This window comes from Balaenoptera ricei, chromosome 7 (assembly GCF_028023285.1).
Source record: "Balaenoptera ricei isolate mBalRic1 chromosome 7, mBalRic1.hap2, whole genome shotgun sequence".
Lineage (NCBI taxonomy): Eukaryota > Metazoa > Chordata > Mammalia > Artiodactyla > Balaenopteridae > Balaenoptera > Balaenoptera ricei.
In genome coordinates, this window is record NC_082645.1 from 48299957 (window position 1) to 48319241 (window position 19285).

The 19285-nt window shown below is 44.7% G+C and overlaps 1 protein-coding gene across 1 annotated transcript in view; it reads left to right on the forward strand.

The window, feature by feature from the left end:
- The window catches only part of PKP4 (plakophilin 4), a 246543-nt gene that overhangs the window by 214681 nt on the left and 12577 nt on the right, over positions 1-19285 (forward strand). The window contains exons 12-16 of the mRNA XM_059927920.1: positions 8346-8529; positions 12937-13054; positions 14563-14754; positions 14959-15132; positions 18207-18357. Coding sequence (XP_059783903.1) covers positions 8346-8529; positions 12937-13054; positions 14563-14754; positions 14959-15132; positions 18207-18357 — 819 coding nt within the window. The remainder of the gene's footprint in view (positions 1-8345; positions 8530-12936; positions 13055-14562; positions 14755-14958; positions 15133-18206; positions 18358-19285) is intronic.

The window sequence follows — 19285 nt, forward strand, 5'->3', positions numbered from 1 at the left end:
AGATGACAAGGTGGAAGGAAGCCTTAGTGCCATTACAAATGAATAAGCACATTCCTGGAACACATAAAAGTCAGCTGTGGAACCTACAGCTGTGGGACTTCTTCCCGGGGAAATCTCTGTGGTAGTGTAAATAAATCCTCTGTCGGAGCATGAAACGACCTGAAGGGCACCCAGGGTGGCCAGGTCAGTGCTCCCACTGCCATCTCTGCATCAGAGCGATTCGCTCAGGGGGCTTTCCCTTCATGTGGCCTGTTCGCTTTCACAAACTGCCCCCTAACAGAAAGAATCATCCTTTATGTGCCTTACGGGCAATTCTTAGTCAGCAGTTCTGAATTTTAAACTGATTGATTTTCAGAGGAAATGCCTTTCCAGGGTACATAGGACTGTATGCCTCCATGATGTCACTAATCCTCTCAGCCTACCCCTGAAGTTGGGAAATTACCTAGGTAAGAAAGAATATGGTGAAATGCAAAGTGGCTCTGTAAATGGGGCTTTAGAAATCGATAGATCTTTTCAAAGACGCTGTGATCCACCTTTGTACCTGAAAAATCACAGAAACAAAGGCTTATGTTCTTTAAAGACTAGAAATATAAAGATCTATCATTCAGGTCCTTCGGCTGGGGACAAATTTAAGCAGCAGGAGAAGTCCCCTTCAGAGTGAATACGTAGGCTGGGGCCACACCGTGTGCAGCGTCTGCGGCTAGCTCAAGTCTTCGGTTCCACACAGCCCCCTCCTGGCAGCTTCCTTCTCTCAGATCACCTGAGCCCTCACTCACTGCGGTGGGAACCCGAGGTCCGGACCACCATGACCGCAGCTGGGCCTGACTTTGCCTTCCCAAGCCCACCAGGCTGGCCGGGCCAGGCCTCCCTGCAGGACCCCAGCTCTCGGGGCAGCTTCACCGCCCACCACCTAGGATGCCAGCTGTGCCAACCAGCAAGGAGTGTAGCAAAGCCTAGCCTGGCAGCAGGGGTACAGGAAGAAGGAAGCCAGGAGCCGGGCCTGTAAGCCAGCTCCAGGACTGCACGTTCAGGTGCTCTGCGGGTCACTGTACACGTTTTCAGGAACCTCTACTGAGATGGTCTCATCTTGGGAACCCTGGAAACGATTATCCACCACCAGGACTTGTTTTCCTGGGAATTTATCCAGAGAAAGGCATTTCTATAACTGAAGACAGTACTTTTGTCCCACTCTCATAATAACTGCTTTCCCATTATTTCAATTCTGTTTCAGTTTCGTAATTTATTCACAGCATTCCAGTCCTGATGGAAAGTTTGAGTCATTTACCTGAAGCCACAAAAATGGCAGACACTTCTCACACTACTTTTTTCCCGCTACCCCCTTGATTTCCTCATTTCTGTTATCTGTACCATATTCTCACACAGGAGGTGAACTGCTGACTCATCTTTGACGTCACCCTCAGCACACATCAGGCTCCAGATTCTCATCACAAGCACTCACTCTCCCTTCCTCTGTGCTTTCCCATCCCCTCTGCACTCCTTCACGTCCTCATCACATGCTCCCTGGCCTACTGTCCTGGGACACAGGCTTCGCCCCTCCTGGTCCATCCGCTTCACTGTCCCCTCCTTGAATAATGCCTGTCTCCCTGCAGTGTGTCCTTCCCCAGCTGCCGGTCCAAATCTGCAGCCCCTATCCTCCCTGGCCTCTGCCCTTCACACGCCAGCTCGAATGCAGTGGTCTCCAGTTCCACACCAAGGCAGAGGTTTGCCTGCTAAGAAAAACATCCAGGGAGATAGAGGCAGCATGGTGTCAGGAGTGAGTGTGGGCTCCAGAGTCAGATCCACTTGTTTCCTTCCAGCTCTGTGAGCCCCGGCAAATCTCCTCACCCGGTACCAGCTGCCCGGTGAGAAACACAGTACCTGCCGCTTGGCGTTTCTGTGGAGCTGGCCTTATTGCTCTTCCTGCTGGTGGGTGCTTTGTCTGAGCGGCCTGGTGCTGCAACTATTTGTGGCAAGGCCTCCTGGGGGCAAAGGGCTCACGTACTTGTACCCCTTAGACTCTGGCATGAAAACGTCCCTACCAGCACTTTCCAGTAGAAGTGTAAATGCAGGGCACGTGTCATTCTGAACTTCCTAGTAGCCACATTAAAAAGGAAAAAGAAAAATGTGTTTATTTTAATAGTGTAGTTTGTTTAACCCAATAGTTCCAAAATATCACTTCAACTTGTAAGCAATATAAAAACAATGAGGTGTTTTACATTCATTTTTTTCATACCAGGTCTTCATAATCCAGTGGGTGTTTTACATTTACAGCACATCTCAGTTTGGACCAGCCACATTGCACGTACTCGATAGCCACATGCAGCCTGTGGCTGTTGTATTAGACGCTGCATGTCTAGGCTGTGCTTGGGTATAAGTAACATGTGTCTAAAAGGCATGAGGTACAGAGCTTTAATGCCAGAAGGGGGCAGGGATGCAGGTGACCGTGTTGTGACAGGATATAGTAGCGATAGCATCTTGTCATTACTCTGCCCAACTGGAAGTCGCAGAGGTTTATAAAAACCCTACTGGGGTTAGGGAAGAGCTTCGGAGCAGCTGCAGACAGAAGAAATGGAGATGTGTTGTTGCTAGATCCTGGGTGTTTCAGCCAGAGACCATCTCGGGAATCACGATGGAGGCATGTGCTGGGAGCAGACAGGGGCCCTGGGTTCACAGGCCCATATTCCTGCCTTGTTATCCACAGACTATGGGTTTACGAGAAGCACACGTGCTTGGACGCGTATATGCAATCTGCAGCCTTGATGTTTTATATTTTCACTTTTAGTCTAATATTTCTACCCCTGCAAGAATGCTTGCAGGGTGGGTATACACGACACCAGCCTGTTCCAAGCAGCCCATGGATGCAGAATAGCTGGGAGGGGATGAACATGTATACCAGGCAGTTCTGACCCCCAGAGAGCTGAAGCATGATAGTGATTTATCACGATGCTTGCTCTGTGCAGGGAATGATGTGGCCAAGACCTTGTTGTCTCTTCTCTGATTTAGTACTCTTCGCACCCCTAAGGCTTGGGTGCCTCGTGGACATCTCATGAAAGAGCATGTCTGAAACAAGAATGTCAGGAACAGACACTGGGCATGAGGCCAACTCATGAAAGAAAATGCAGGGGCATGTCCAGTGGTGATATTTGAAGTGCACTAGCACTTTTTTGGCTGTTTTATTTTTCTTTTTTGCAATGCCCATGAACCCTTGTGTTGTGCAGTTTTGGGAGGAGGGGTTGTTTGTTCGGGTATTTTTTTGATAATTAGGAAGCAGCAAAAATTGAATACTATATAAAAATTAATGGGTTTAGATTTCTTTCATATCAGAAAAAGAAAGAAAAACAGTTGCATAGGCTGTTATGTATTTATGCTACGAGAGAAATAACATTTTCAGAATGTTGTTTGGTTGGTTTTCTAATGTCCTTTAAGAAATGCATTTTTCAAATGGTGCTATTATTTTAATTAACCAAGTAAAAATCAGTTTCTAATTTAACTATGAAATTATCATTTGGTTGTAAGAATAGCTATAATGCTAGTTTTAAACGTGCACTCTTTCAAAATTCTGTGGCCTAGGATTTATGTGAATGGTATTTTAATTACTTTATTCATTCTTTGTGGGGAAAATGAACTTTCATCTCTTATGGCAGTTTCTCATTGTGGTTACTGGTTACTCATAATTATGTGTACTTTCTCCTGTGGTAGAGAATAAGCAGCGTTTTCTACAGTAGTATGCAGGAAATGCCCTAATATTTTCAAAATGAGTTTGTTTATATATATTCTTAGTTCTCACAACAAATAGCTAATTGCTTTAAATAAAAACCTCAAGTTTCCTAAACTGAATTATAGTTTATTTTTAACTTTCTTTTAAGGAGCCAAGAGACAGTGGAGAGTGCTGCTAAATATTTTTGAAAATAATTTTGCACTAGGACGTCGGAGCTGGAGGTGTATCATGCTGATGGAGAATGCTAATATTTCTGTATTTCTCATCAGTCTCGCTACATGTGGGAGCTGGTGTATTTTCCATTCGTTACTTACTGTTCTAGGAACATTCTCCCTGACCCATTAAATGAAGCCCTAGACAGAGTAAGTGGAGAGAACATTGTTTTATTACTGCTCTAGTGAGGCAAGTGCACACAGGTATTATCAGTTGGTCTTAAGAATGGTGCTTTTTACTTTGAGTAGAAAAGCCAAATTAATCATTCCGTAGCTAAGACTTTTAAGTTTAAGTGAACCTTCTTCAGTCAATGTTGGTTGATCAGAACTGGTTGTTTTGGCTTTCCATAACCTTTATTTTTGAAAAAGAAAGTGGGGAGGAAAAACCAAAGTCTTGGAACTTGCTTTGATGTTCAAAATGGCGAGTTAAATCCATACCAAATGTAGTTTTTTGTGTTACATAGCAAAGTACAGGATTAGAGGGATAATGTAACTCTTAATGCGGGATCAGAAAGCTGCCTTTGTGTGGATGCCACAGACTTAGCAAAAATAGAATCTTTCATTTCTTCTGATCAAGAATAATTTTGAACATTTTTTGAAGTTGCAGGAGAGGTAGCTTTAATTTCTATAGCAGACTGATTTAATGAGTCATCTGAGTTGACCGAAAGATAACCTAGTCAGCTGGCCTACAAGTCTACTGAAGGATTACGTATTTTTAAATAATTTAACATTTTATAATTGGGCAACACTGGTCCTTTCTTTTTGCAGTCTAAGGGATGGGGATTCAGGCATTTTGGTGTAACTTAACTTCTGGTTCTGGGAGATGAAGCAGCAACGTAATTCTCCTAGCCCCACAGCTAGGGTGGTAGTTTCAGCAACCATCCGTTTTGGTCTTCGTGTGAAAAGCAGGCAAAACTATGCTGGCAAATTCCCTTACAGATCCAGACCACTGTTCTGACCCTCTCCATGTAGTTACAGACCTTAAGGGACACTCTCAGGACACTCAGTTTTAAGAAAAGGTGTGAAAGGGAGGGAATACATACTTAGGTGCTAAATCTGACAGGCAAAAGATAAAAGGGAAATCTAAAAGCAAATACAGGCTATTAAATTGGATCCATCAACATATATTTCTGAGCACCTATTATGTCCCCTGCATATGTGTAACCAGACATATAACAGAATGGATAATAGAGTGTTTCTTACTCATTATACTTGCCTAATGAAATTTAATATTAAATTTAGAAAAAGAAATGCTCATCATCCTGTAAAAAGTCAACATGTAGAATTTCAAGCCTACCAAATAATTAAATGGGAAGTGAATTCATTTTGTGCATCTTGACTCTTTAAGGTATTATGTGTAAAGCACACAGTGCCTGGCACGGAGTAAAACCATAGTAAATGGCCAAGTTACTATTGTGTATGTTGATTTACAAACGTTTCTGCTGTCCAATCCCCTGTAGATGTAATGGCTAATAGTAAACTGTAGAATGACATATAACTCCACTGGTCATTCTAAATGCCTGGCAAGGAAAAGAAAGAGCCAGACAAAATCCTTGTTCCAGCACAGAAAGTCAGGCGAATCCGCAAACCTGGGAACTCTCCTCTTGCCAGAGTAGATCTTAGAAGTAGCCAGGAGCGGAGGCAGGAACCATGAAAAACAAGCTTCTCTGCCAGCAGTTGGAGAACTTCTAGGCATCAGCTCCAAGATCCAACGTGCTAAGTAAGAACCACCCCTCTTCTTAGTCGTGTTTTCACCTGAAGTGTGTGACTCAGCACTGTTTAATTTTCCGTAGAGATGTATCTAATTTTATACCTATAACCTACAGTATGATAGACTTTACTTTCCATAAACCTTGCCTTAAATTAACGTTACTGGAATGCATTTATTCTGTGAAGTAGAACGTAGCTTATTGGAAAATGGAGCTCTCCCCCATGTGTAGAATTTCGTGGAGTGAGGACTTTGAAATGCTTTCACAGAGAGAAGAACTGCTCCGGTGGCCTTCAGAATCACATGTTATAAAATTGTCATCAGGAGAGGTTAGGAAATGACCCTTCCCCACCACTGGCCTCTGGACCACATGCTGCCCCTCTGGCTGACTCAGGCCCCGGGCAGGCCCCTTCAGAGCCCTGGGTGGGGTGAGGTTGGCCTCGTTGGCAGAAAATATTAAAGCCCTATTCGTGGCGGCTGCTATCATCCATGCTTCTGTGCCTCAACCCACTCTCCTTCTGTCTTCTCTCCCCTCACCTATCATTTGGGTCAGAACCAATCTCCAGAGACTCGTTTTTCATCCTTAGAGCCCAAGGTCTCTTCTGTGGTCATCCGTCCTCGGATACTTTTCCCCTAATACAGTGCTTTTCAAATGTCTTTTAGACACAAAACCCTTTTTTCAAACAGAAACGTACAGTGAAGCCCAGTATTGAGAACAGATAAGGATGGAGCTGCTCCCGGTGAACTGGGATGGGATCTGGAGCCCTGCCTCCAGTTCTCTCCCCACTTCCCGCGTGGCTGCCCCTAAGAGCCCAGCGGAACCCCCAGAGTCCAGGGAGCCCGGTTTAAACCCACTCACATAGATGCAGCCAGTTGTGTCAGAATCCACAGAGAAGTAGCTCAGCTTGTGGAGTTTCAGTTCACTTCATAAGCACCTGCAGTGTGTGCTGCCCTCTCACCAGGACCATCAGCCACGGGATAGTTATGGAAACGAAGGTCTGTCGTGGTGGACAGAACAAGCCTTCAGAGGCAAAGCAGGGTCCTTCCTTTTCCCGATGCTAAACTGTCCAAATCCCCCTCAAGTCCGAGCCTGACTAGATGGGTCACCGCTGAGGCTGAGGTCCTGAAAAGCTGTGCTTATGGTGGGCTGTCCCACCCCAAAGGGTAGGAGCAGAGAAAGGATGAAAGTCTTGGGGGAGCAAGGGAAGCCCAATCAGCAAGGCCAGAAGTCAAAGCCAAGTGAAAGAGGAGTCAGAACCCAGGGTGATTCCCAGGACAGAGCCCAAGCATCTGCCTGTCATCGACCATCCCTCCACGGTGTGAGTGGGTCAGGGCAGATGTGCGGGGAATGGATGGTCCTCTTGGTTCACAGAGTATTGTTTTACTCTCTTCAGTTCTAGCCCTTTGCTTGAACCCCTCCTCCCTCCATAAAGAAAGAAAGCTCCTGTCAGCTCTCTCCCGCCTCCCTCCTTCGTAAGGGGCCCTGCGATTTTAGGCCCCGAGAAGGCTGCGCAGGCAGTTTACAGGCTAGCTCCTTGGTCACCAGCGCCAGAGCAGCAGTTTTCAGTCTTGTCTCTGGCCCAACACTCTAGATCAGTCATGTTCACAAGCCTCACGTGCTTCCATGGGCATGGGCAGGTTTTGCCAACTCCTTCCCCTCCACAGGCCTCGAGCGTTTTTGTGTATTGATAGTTCTAAAATCACTGTACTGACTGATGAAACTTGCCAAGGATACATCAGGAGTGTAGGGCTCTGAAGATCCAGCTGTACCATCTCTCCTCCACCCCATCCCCTCTTACTTAGGAAAATGCATCAATGTGAAAATGACATTAGAGTAGGTATAATCTTGAATTTGCTCTAATTTCTAAAAGAGTAACTATTAGGAAATATGTGCTTTATAACAATAATTTAACCCTCTTATGGTTGACACAGAAATGAGGACCCTCTAATATGCTTATAATTCAAATAACACTCTAATAAGCTACATTTAAGGTCTGGTGTCCTAGCAATATTGATACAAATTACAATATTGGGAGCTTTTAATTTATTGTTCGTCTCCCCTGTATCCAAAAAGGAATGGTAGTAACTTGCACATGCTGATAAAACTCTTAACGTGGAAATAGAAATGTTTAAACCTTATCTAAATAAGGGAGATAAGACAAATGTAACCACCCTTTGTGCAAGTTACTGCAAGCATAATATTTAAGCATGAGCTTCCCGGTAGCAAAAGTAAGAAAAGGAAGTGTGATGAAGAGAAAATGTCCTTCTTTTGAGAAAGAGAAGTTCTTTTCAAGTACTAAATTTTAAAAATGGTTTGTCACACACAACACTGAATGTAAGGGATGATACAATGAACCACATTTTTATAACCATCACAGATGCATCATATTTATGGCCCTTGATTGGATTGTGCCCCTCCCCCTCACAGAGTAACTCTAATTTGCTTTGCAAAACCATAGTCATCTTGCCTGATAGATACATAGGCTCCAAAACTTAAGATAAGGACAACTTGGTAATATACTGCCAGAAGCTTACATATGTTCAGTCAACATTTATTAGAGGTCCATCCCCAGCCTGGCTGTAAATTCAGGCCATAGATTAGGTTTGGAACAGACTGAATTCCCATCAATTAAAGCTAATATGTTTATTTCATTACTAAAACTGCAGGATTTCTAATTGATTTGATATTTAAAATCTCATTCTTTAGGAGTTCTTTGGAATTTATCCTCATGTGATGCCGTAAAGATGACAATCATCCGAGATGCTCTCTCAACCCTGACAAACACTGTGATCGTTCCACATTCTGGATGGAATAACTCTTCTTTTGATGACGATCATAAAATTAAATTTCAGACTTCACTCGTTCTGCGTAATACGACAGGTTGCCTGAGGTAAATTTTTATTTCTTCTTTACGATTAAGTCTGTGATTAAATAATATGTGTCATAGCTAAGTTGATTTCAGGAAGATTTAATATTTCATTTTTATTAATATCTCTCTAAGTTTCCAAGTTTTTTTAAAAATTTAGACCACTGGGCTTTGTTATCCTATGAAGGAAACATTGTGAGCACAGAGCAGTGGCTTGAGAGACAGTATCTTATAAATGACTCTTCTATAGATCAGTCAAAAAAGCCCTTTCAGGCCGAAATTACTGTCAAAATTCCAGTGTTTTCCACTTGAACAGCATTTTTCTGGTTATCACATTCTGATTGCTAATGTGTTGGCAGCCTGGTTTTTGTTTAAATTCAAAATGTGGAAGTACAAACTTCAAGTTATAAAATAAGTCATGGGGATGTAATGTACAGCAAGGTGACTGTAGTCACTAATATTGTGTTGTAAAGTTGAAAGAGGCTAAGAAAGTAAATCTTAAAAGTGCTCATCACAAGAAAAAAACACTTGGTAACTTTGTATGGTGACAGACGGTAACTAGACTTATTGTGGTGATCATTTCACAATATATACAAATGTCAAATTATTGTTTTATACACCTGAAACTAGCATAATGTCTGTTAATTAGACTTCAGTCTTTTTAAATGTAATGGTTAAAACTTTTTTGCTTTTAAATGGGTGCAGAAAGGTGTGGTTTAAGCAATCATTGGGTTTGAGTTTTATAAATAATGAAAATGAGCCCAAATACTCTTTTCAGTCATTATCTTTAGCATTTAAAATCCATAAAGCCTCCTTTGACTGTACACGGTACTGCTCACTATTTGCCATTAACTCTCATCAGCTCAATTTCCAACCAGTTTCCCAGGCTTACTGGGAACTTGAAACAGAAACCTTGGGGCAGAGTGGCCTGGTGACAACAAGAGTGGGCTCTGGCTTCAGACAGACTGACTTCCTGTCCCGTCCTGAGCCTCAGTTTCCTCATCTTTACAACAGGGGTAATAATAACATCTCAGAGTTGTGAAGACTCAGTTTGTATAAAATGCTTCGTGTAGTGTCTAACACACAGTGAGCGCTATTTACCATTTAAGCTAAGATGTCTGAGCATCTCTACACCAGAGCTTGAGGTGGGGGGAGGGGGAGGGAGGGGCCTGGGCTTCTGCTCTGAAGCCTTCCGCTATTGTGATGGGTAACTGGGGCAGGGGAGCGGGCGACAAGAGTCAGGCTCCTAGAAGACAGGCCAGTTCCCTGACTCAGATTCCTGCATCACAGAGCAGGTCACATGGCCTCTACTGCTGATCTGTGGGGCAGCGTCTCATCTCCCTGTACCTGGCTCGGGGGAGGCCGTGAGCCCTCAGCTAGCCTGCCAGGCTTCAGGGCTCCTCTCTCCACCCTTCCTCCGCCCAAGGACAGGACGCATGCTCAGGTTCCCCCAGTGGTTCAGGGCTGTTAACAGTTGGTGAATGCCTTCTGTGTAAATTCGGTGATGGACAAAACAGAGTACGTCGCGGCTCGGATAGAACCAAGTTCTATTGATGAAGACAGGTAAATAAATAAACAATAAAATAACAACAGATGCCATTTAAAAAATAGGGTGATGTAAGAGTTACTAGTTGGTTACTTTGATGGTCAGGCGGTGGTCTCTCATAGGAGGTGAAGTTTAAGTCTACTCGGAAATACCACGAGGGGCTGCTCGTGAGGGTGGGGGAGGGGGAGGAGAGGAGGACACACTCGAGACAAAGGGAACAGGGAGTGTAAAGGCTCTGGGGCAGGAAGGGGCTTGAGGCTGGAGCTTAATGGGCAAGGTGCAGAGTGAAACCAGTTACGTCGGATTTTTTTAGATCAGAGCAAGGAGTGCACTACGTGCCAAGTGTCATGGGGAACCATCAGAGGGTCTACTCACAAAAGTAGGGATGGATTCTGGCTGTGATGGGGGCAGCAGTGGGGGCAGGAAGGCAGATGAGGAGGGTGACAAAGGCCAGGCACCAGAGAGAGGTTGGCAGAGCGGAGTGTGTTGTGGAGGGAGAGGCTGACGAGGTTTGCTCATGGACTGAATATGAGGGGCGAGGAAAAGGGAGGAAGTAAGGACAGCGCCTAGATCTTTGGCTGGATCAGCTGGGAGCACGGAAGTGCTGCTGATGAGGTCAGGCAGAGGGGCGGAGGAAGGGTGGAGAGAGGAGCCCTGAGGGTTTTGGCTGGCCCACTCTGAGATGTCTAATTAGCTATCCATGTGGGTAAATGTAACGTCTGGACAAGCGAGTCTGGAGTTCTAGAGAGGGGTTGGGCTAAAGATAAAAACTGGGGAGTCACGGGTCCATAGGTTGTATTAAATCCAAGGAGCCGAAGGAGGCCGCCCAGGAGAGCACAAAGATAAAGATAAGAAGCGACCAAAGTAGCCCTGGGCACTCCAGAGGGACCCGCAGGCAGAAGAGGCTGAGAAGGGAAGACAGCAAGATGAGAGGAAAACCAGAGGGATACCGGATCCCCGTTAGAGGAACAGAAGAGGTTAGCTGTTGAGAGCTACTGAGAGGTAACCCTGGATAAGAACAGTAGAGGGACTTTAGATATGCAATGCTCATAATTAATTTATATTTTCTACTTTTATTTTCTCTTAAACCACTGTAGCAGGAAGCCTCTAAGATGGACGCAAAAACTCTTGCCTGCTAGTGTTACGCCCACGTGTATTCCCCTTTCATTGAGTGAAATCCTTCAAATAAAGAGTAATTCTGAAGTTATAGATGCCACTTCTGAGATTATGTTACAAAGAGGCTGGCCTGTGTCTTGCTCACTCTCTCTCTTGTTGCCTCATTCTGAGCGAAAGCTAGCTGCCATGTTGTGAGCTTTCCCAGGTAGAAACCCCCATGGCAGGAACTGACGTCTGGCAAACAGTGAGAAGGTGAGGACTGCCATAGTCACGTGAATGGACTTGAAAGTGGATTCTCTGAGGACTGGGAACAGCCACTTGTGTGAACTTGGAAGTAGATCCTTCCAAAGTTGAGCCTTCAGATAACTATAACCCCAGATAACAGCTTGATTATAGCCTTATGGGAGACTCCAACCCAGAGGCACCCAGCTAAGAAGCACCTGAATGCTGGACCCAGAGAAACGATATTACAACAAGTATTTATTTTTTGAGCTGTTAAATATTGGGGTAATTTGTTATACAGCAATATATAACTAATATAATCATGAATTAAAGAATGTATTCTAATATCTCAAATAAGTGGGGCAGATGAATTTATATGATTTCTAATTTTATTTAATTTTAGTTAGGGAATATATTTTGTGTAATATTGATTGAAGATTCTTTTACGTTCTAGTAGCTGGTCAGTATTGATATAGGATTGATAATATTTAATATGGAATTGAAGATAATAAGTGTTTTCTCTTTGTATGGGACAGATATGCAGCTTATTTTTTTGTTTATTCCCATGGCTGATATTCAGCTGATTCAGACTTTGTACTTCAAACTGATTGTTATAGTCTAACATCTCTTCTACTTTGTTGACACCTTCACATGATTCATCAGTGCCTTTGTTACTTTGGCTATTAAATATTTTTTAGTAACAAACAAAAAGAACAGTAGAGGGATCATGGGTGATAGTATCTCTGGCCTCAGAAAAACAAAGGTGAAAAGAAAAGTCATTCCCGATCCCCCTTACCTAGTCTAAGTTTTGCAAAATCTCAGAGTTAGCCTAGAACCCTTGTTAATGGCACATAAAATAGAGCCTTATAATTTGGTATCGATTCACGAAGTTGAACTGATAGCACAAATTTCCATATGGCTGAGACCTAAAACAATTTTCAGGGTTTTTAATAATTAAAAAGATGAGAAAAATTGTGGCATGAGCAAGTGTTCCTATTTAACTTGAAATGTTTATACAAGAAATATGTTTCCTCTGTTTGTTCAGGAAGCATTTATGACCACCTACTACATGCAAAACATTTTAATAGGTGCAGGGACTGCAAAGACCTTACGACCTAACAAGGGGGTAAAGGATGTCTAAAAACAGCCACCGTGCGTGGCTAGCAAACATCCTTTTACGTGGTGGGCACTTCCTAACTGCTTCATATGTAGCAGCCCATCTCTTCCTTACAGCAACCTTACGAGGCAGTTACTGTTATTCCCCCTTTCTTACGTATGAGGAAACTGAAGATAAGCCCCAAAATAATTATTTTAGGAGGTTAGAAGGTGGCCTGTCACAAGAGAGATACAAAGTTCAAGCGCCCCTGCTCCCTTCTATTTGTGTGGCTAATGGGGGGCTGGCTATTATTGTGAGCTCCCTCGAGATTAAAATGCAGGCTCCAAATGCCTCTTCGGACCAGATCTACGTGCTGCCGTGTCACCCATTCTCAGATCATTAAGGTAAGGCTCCGCAGCTAACGAGCTCCCCCGTGTCTCTGCCTGTCTAGGAATCTCAGCTCCGCGGGGGAGGAAGCGCGGAAGCAGATGCGATCCTGTGAGGGGCTGGTGGACTCTCTGTTGTACGTGATCCATACGTGTGTGAGCACATCCGACTACGACAGCAAGGTCAGTGCCCGCCTGGCCGAGAACGCCGCGGTGGCAGAGGACAGCAGCTGCCGACCGCCGCTGTCCGCGTGCCATTGACTCTCTCTGGAATTCTTGACCCTCTCCTCCTTGTTAGGCTGTGCTCCAGATCCAAGGGAGACAGTCTCAAAGTAAATAAATAAAGGGAGACTGTCTCTAAAAATTACAAGTTAACAGGGACATGAGAACCTAAGAAAATAGCCTTAGAACCATGAAAACTGAGTGACTCCATGTGGCGAAGGATCTGCCAGGGTCCAGACCTTCTCTGTGGTTTCTCCTGGGCTCATCGTCAAGGTGATTGCCCCGCTGCTCTTTCCTCCAGTTCCGTATCCCCTGCCGCTACAGTCAAATCCATCTGGATCTAAGTATCTACTGAATAAAAGTTCCTGGTCCAGGCACTGGAATCCCCCCAACCCCTCTGCCCTTCTTGCCTCGGTACCAACTCTGGATGCCCCTTTCTACATGCGGGTTGCAGTCTTTCACCCACTCCCTCTGTTGCCAGCATGTCCCCCTTATCCTCCCCTCCTATTTCCTCCATCCCGGCCCTCTCACAAGGAATTCTGCTTATCATTTTTCAGCTGTGATGCCATCCAGGGTCTGCCCCAGCATCAGGGGCCGGGGAAGGTGGGGAGAAACAGGAAGCAGGGACTAAAAGTGTCAGGAGTCCCAAGGCAGGCCGGGCACTTGTTGTTCAGGATGGGCTGGACGAAGAAGGGCCACCAACAGGCCTGGGGTCGTAAACAGGGGTCTAAGAGGGAAAAGAAGAATGAGTGGTAGGATTGGGAGGGAGCTAGAGGAGAAACTCAGAGGGACAGCCAAGTTTTTATTTGAGCTTCAACTGAACCAAAAGATCTGCGGATGAAATTGAGAGGAATAAGCAAGTTAGAAGGAGAGCTCACTAGGCAAAACTGAACTTGGTTTTAGACACACTTAGTTGAAGCGAGTTGGCCTCCCAATTAGAGGTGTGATACAGACTTTGAGGAACAGAAGACCATGTGCAGAAGGCAAAACATCAGCAGAGATCGTGGAACTTTCCACAGAGGGAGGGGGGAGGTGGGAGATGGAAGGAGACGACAGAGATGGCACTTGCGGGGTGGGGCTGTGCCCGAGGTGGAGGCTGGTAGCACCCGCTGTCACGATGAGGATTCCCAGTGGCGGGGGCGGGGAGGTCTGGTAACTTGGGCGCATCTCTGCCACTGCGGCAGCCCTGAAGCAGAACCCTGGGCATTTCCTTCTCCGGAGTCTCGCACATTTCACTCAGCAGGCAGTCAGATCGTCAGCTGCACTGCGGATGGCTCTGCACTCTGTCACTGGGTGTCCTGCCAACAGTCTGGAATCACCGTTCTGACCTTAGACTGTTGCACTTCCCATAAAGTGAAAAGCAGTTCTTTCATGTTCTACATTTCTTTACTATCACTGGTGCTCAGTGCAGAAACACTTTGCACTAATGTGCCACGGTGGTTTTAATCCTACACTGTGTTGGGTTTCAGACCGTGGAGAACTGCGTGTGCACGCTGAGGAACCTGTCGTATCGGCTGGAGCTGGAGGTGCCCCAGGCCCGGCCGCTGGGGCTGAACGAATTGGATGACCTACTCGGAAAAGAGTCTCCCAGCAAAGACTCGGAGCCAAGCTGCTGGGGGAAGAAGAAGAAGAAGAAAAAGAGAACACCACAAGAGGATCAAGTTAGCATTTTACTTGACATGAAACTCTAAAGTTTCGTTTCCTCTGGGAGTGAGAAATCACATATTTGGCAAGAAAAAATTTTTTTCTCATGATGCAGTTTTTCTGCTTAGCTCTAGCTGAGTCTAGCAGAAAGGAACGTTTTCAGGTGTTGGATACTGTGTTCACATGTTTGCTTCCACTAATGCGTGCTCTTTGTCTTTCAGTGGGATGGAGTTGGTCCTATCCCAGGACTGTCGAAGTCCCCCAAAGGGGTTGAGATGCTGTGGCATCCGTCAGTGGTAAAACCATATCTGACTCTTCTAGCAGAAAGTTCCAACCCGGCCACCTTGGAAGGCTCTGCTGGATCTCTCCAGAACCTCTCTGCTGGAAACTGGAAGGTAGGATGTCTTCTATCTGTGGCACACTTCTTGCAGTCGGATCAGCAATGATTATGGAAAGGGACACGGTTTATAGAGTTTGGTAAAGGGGGGGGAGGAAAACAGCTGGGAGGCAGCAGTCGGCTCTGGGGATCCAAGGATGAATATGACGTAGCCCTTCCCCAGGAGAAGCTGAAGGCTGGCGAGAAAAACAGACACATGGAGACAGTACAGTGTAGACCCCATGGGATACGGGTGCAGCGGGGTCTTGGAAGAGGATATCTAACCCAGCCTGGCAGGTGAGGGAAAGGCAAGGAAAGAGGGGAGCCAGAACGTAGGGAAGGGTTCCTGGAAGGGTGGTGCTGCCCAAATGGAACCTTTAAGAATGAGCAGAATTAAGCCAGCAGAGTCGAGGTCGGGGTGTAGAGGGAACCATCCAGATAAAAGGACAACAGGGGAAGGGCCTCACAGTGAGGATGCCGTGGGTGGAGGCTACAGGCCGGTTGCCGGGACGTGGCGGGTGGGACGAGGAGTGCCCCCGTGGAGCTGGGCCTCGTGACCAGGCCTGACGGCCAAGCTTCAGGAGCTGGGACCCGACCTTCAGACCAGAGGGGCCACTGAAAGGGTTTAAGCAGACCAACGACACAGACAGGCTGATGTGGACACTGTTGGATCCCGTCTGCAGCAGCGCAGAAGGCGAATTTGAAGTAGAGGACAGTCGAGGCTGGGATTCAGTAGGGGAGTCTGGTGAGAGATGCCGAGGGCCTGAATTAGAGGTGAGGCTGGGCCGCCATTCCTCTCTCAGACACTTATGGAACATACACATGGCAAAGTTTCCACCTGCACTAATACGTGTGTGACTTCTTTAGGAAAACTGAAGGTGATTTCTACTGTTACCACTATAAGCAAGTTCTCAAAACTTTTTAAATGACATCTAAGAACTTCCCAGACAATCCTTATTTGAAACATTTCAACCTCTAGAAATTTCCTAACAAGTATATTTTAGTAGAATTACTATAATGCTTGTTTTTGACTACTTCCTCCATCACCCCCTCCCCAAATGAAAATTGGCCATCGTTTTTTCCGTGAGAGTGAAAAGCATTGCTAGGCCTAGGTAAGGTTTGTTTCATGAGGCCAGCTGCTGTAATGAATATATACAGATAATTACGGCCTAGTGCTAAGACACCGTGGCTGTGTTGTTATTGTTCTTGATATGTGTGTAACTGAGTCACTTTGCTGTACAGCAGAGGTTGGCACAGCACTGGAAATCAACTATAGATCAATAAAAGTGAATAAATAAATAAATTTAAAAAAAATTAAAAGTGCTAATAGCTTAGCATCTAAGTGCTGGCTCTGGAGCCAGACCCCTTGGCTTTGAATCCTCCCCCACCCCCCTTACTAGCTGGGGGCCTCAGATCTCTCTGTCCTCAGTTTCATCATCTGTAAAATGGAAATAATACCTACTTCATTTGGTGGTTTTAAGGATTAAATGAGATAATAAATGTGGAGGACCTAGGAGAGGGCCTAGCACATAAGTATCAAAAATATTTATGTTGGTGACTCAGTGTTCACCTCCAGCTTCTTATGACCTGAGAATCATTTGATGATAATAAGAAAAAAGACAATAATTAAAATAGATACGATTTGAGTTGTAGAATTTTATTTTCTGGGATCTTTAGTGAATAAACGTTAAATGGCAAGGTCGTTTAAAATATAAACATTATATGGAAGTGATTTCAAAAGTGTCTAAAATAGTAAATCAGAGTATTGGCCCTCATTAAGAAAACAAGATAATCATGGCCACAGATGTGATCAAGTCAGAAGCTATCTGGGAGTGGTGATGGCTGTAGTGCTCTGGAAGGGAGGCGCCCAGGGCTGGGCTGAGCCAGTTGGTCTCCAAGCGAGACAGGTGTTGGTTCTGTCCTTGCAGGTTTCAGAGAGAGAAGTTGCCAAAGCTGCCCAAGTCCCTTACCTGATAGCAAGTCATGTATTCTATTTCCCTTGCGGTTATCATTTGATTTGGAAAATAGGAGTATTGATTTCATCCGAAGAAAGCTAATAGGATCTTTGAAATGCATCTTTTCCTTTTATTTGTGTTATTAGAATAATCTATTCTGTTGGTATTAAGGAAACTGAGTAGTCAGTCACATATTTTCATGTTCAAGATAATACAAAGGGCTGGCAGATCTGTGTCCTCGTGTCTTGACCACAGCAGGAAAGTATTAGATGTTTTATGAGCAACATTTTTCAATTATCCTAAATTTTGAAAGACAATTTGCATTGGTAAAAATGTCAGTGAAAACTCAAAACAAGATTAAAGACCCATTTTCAGATGTTACTTTTTTTGTTTATTTGTTTCCTTGATGACTTAGTGTTCATTCCCAATTCATACGGTGCCCAAACTGACTCACCGTACAGACTTGCCTCTTAATCACAAAAGAAGTTCTTGACTGTGGATTAAAAAAAAATAGCAGCAGCAGCTAACTAATCTTGAATGGTAAAGCATTTTGCGCACAAAGATACTTACTTTTTCACCAGTGTGTATGAATTACAATGCTCAGTGTTCCTGGAGAATTCCTTTTCTTCTGAGACAAGGGATTTTTTTCCAAGCCATTTCCTTGAAAGGTTACTAAACTGTAAATATTGTTGCAGAGAATACAGGGGAGAAATGACTTGATGGAAACAGGTTCTCCTTTAATGTGCACTGACCAGTTACCCTCTCTGCCATCCTATTTATAGCCTCTGGACCTGGCCTGGGGCCAACTGCAGAGAAGACAGGCCATCCGTCCTTAATCATGTTTATGTAGCTGAAGTAGAAAGTAATCACTGCCTTCTCTTTTCTACCCAAAAATATCTGCCAGATGGTGGCTTGAGGTTTTCAGGCTTTGGGATTTCTTTTTTAAATCAGTCATCCTAGCTTATCTTTCTCCCAAACTGGTTTTCTCTTGACTGGCATCACAGATTTAATCTCCAGTTGGAAAGAAAACATTTAATCTATTAGTTTATCTTTTGGAAACATCTTTTTTTTAGGCAACAGTAACATCTGAGAGTTGAACTCTGTTTTATATTACTTATTACCTTGTTTTATTTCCTAGTTTGCAGCGTACATCCGAGCAGCCGTCCGCAAAGAAAAAGGGCTCCCCATCCTTGTAGAACTTCTGAGAATGGATAATGATAGAGTTGTTTCTTCTGTGGCGACTGCCTTGAGGAATATGGCCCTAGATGTTCGCAACAAGGAGCTCATAGGTATGTTCTGGTGACCAGGTGAGCTATAAAGAGAGAAACAACAACGTTTATAAAACTCTTCTTTTGATTTATAAAAATATGACATTTAAAATGATTAGCAACTCAGTCCTAGTCCCTGGTGTCTTCGCATATTTGGTACCCGTGTGTGTCTGTCCTTTCTGACCATTCCTTTTCAGCAAGAGGCAGGCTCATTAATTAAACACTGGATCACGAAGGTAAATTTTCAGAAGAGCTAGCAATTTCAGTCATACATTATAAAACTGCTTGGTAGATTTGGTGTATCTATTTCCCCAGAGAGTCATTTCTTGAAGAACAAAAAAGGTTTAATTCTCCCTTTTCTGATTTTTGAGACATATCTGCTAATTCTCCAATACTACCGTGTTCTAAATTAAAAAAAAGAAATCACATGAATGTTTTCTAGCTTTTCCCTCTCACATCTGTGTAAATGCTCACCTTAAAACAGAGGCACTGTTCCAAGGCCTGACCCCAGGGCAGGGTCAGGATGAGGATAAGGCAAGTGAGGCACATAGGGTGCAAAATTTTAGGAGGCATTCACCCTTGGATCCATCCAGATGTCGGGTTGGCGCTTGCATGAACTTGAGAATGAGTGCCTCTTCAAAGCTGTGCACCCACGGCAGCTTTAGCTTGCTTGCCTCCAGGGCATGGCCACATCCCAAGCAGAGTGTGGGGAGAAGAAGAGATCAGAGACCCTCCAGTGGACCTCAGGTTAAGCCCTGGATGTGCTGCTCACTGGCTGTGTAACCTGGAGTGCCCTGTATGCAGCCCATGTGGGCTCCATTCCTTCATCTAAATTGAAAACTCTTCCTTGGTTCCCATCTCTGAAAGGGAGCTGCCCGTGCCTGCTCTCCTCACCGTGGGCTTGCTGTCAAAATGCTCCTTGTAAACCTCCCAGCTCCATGCCAGTCCT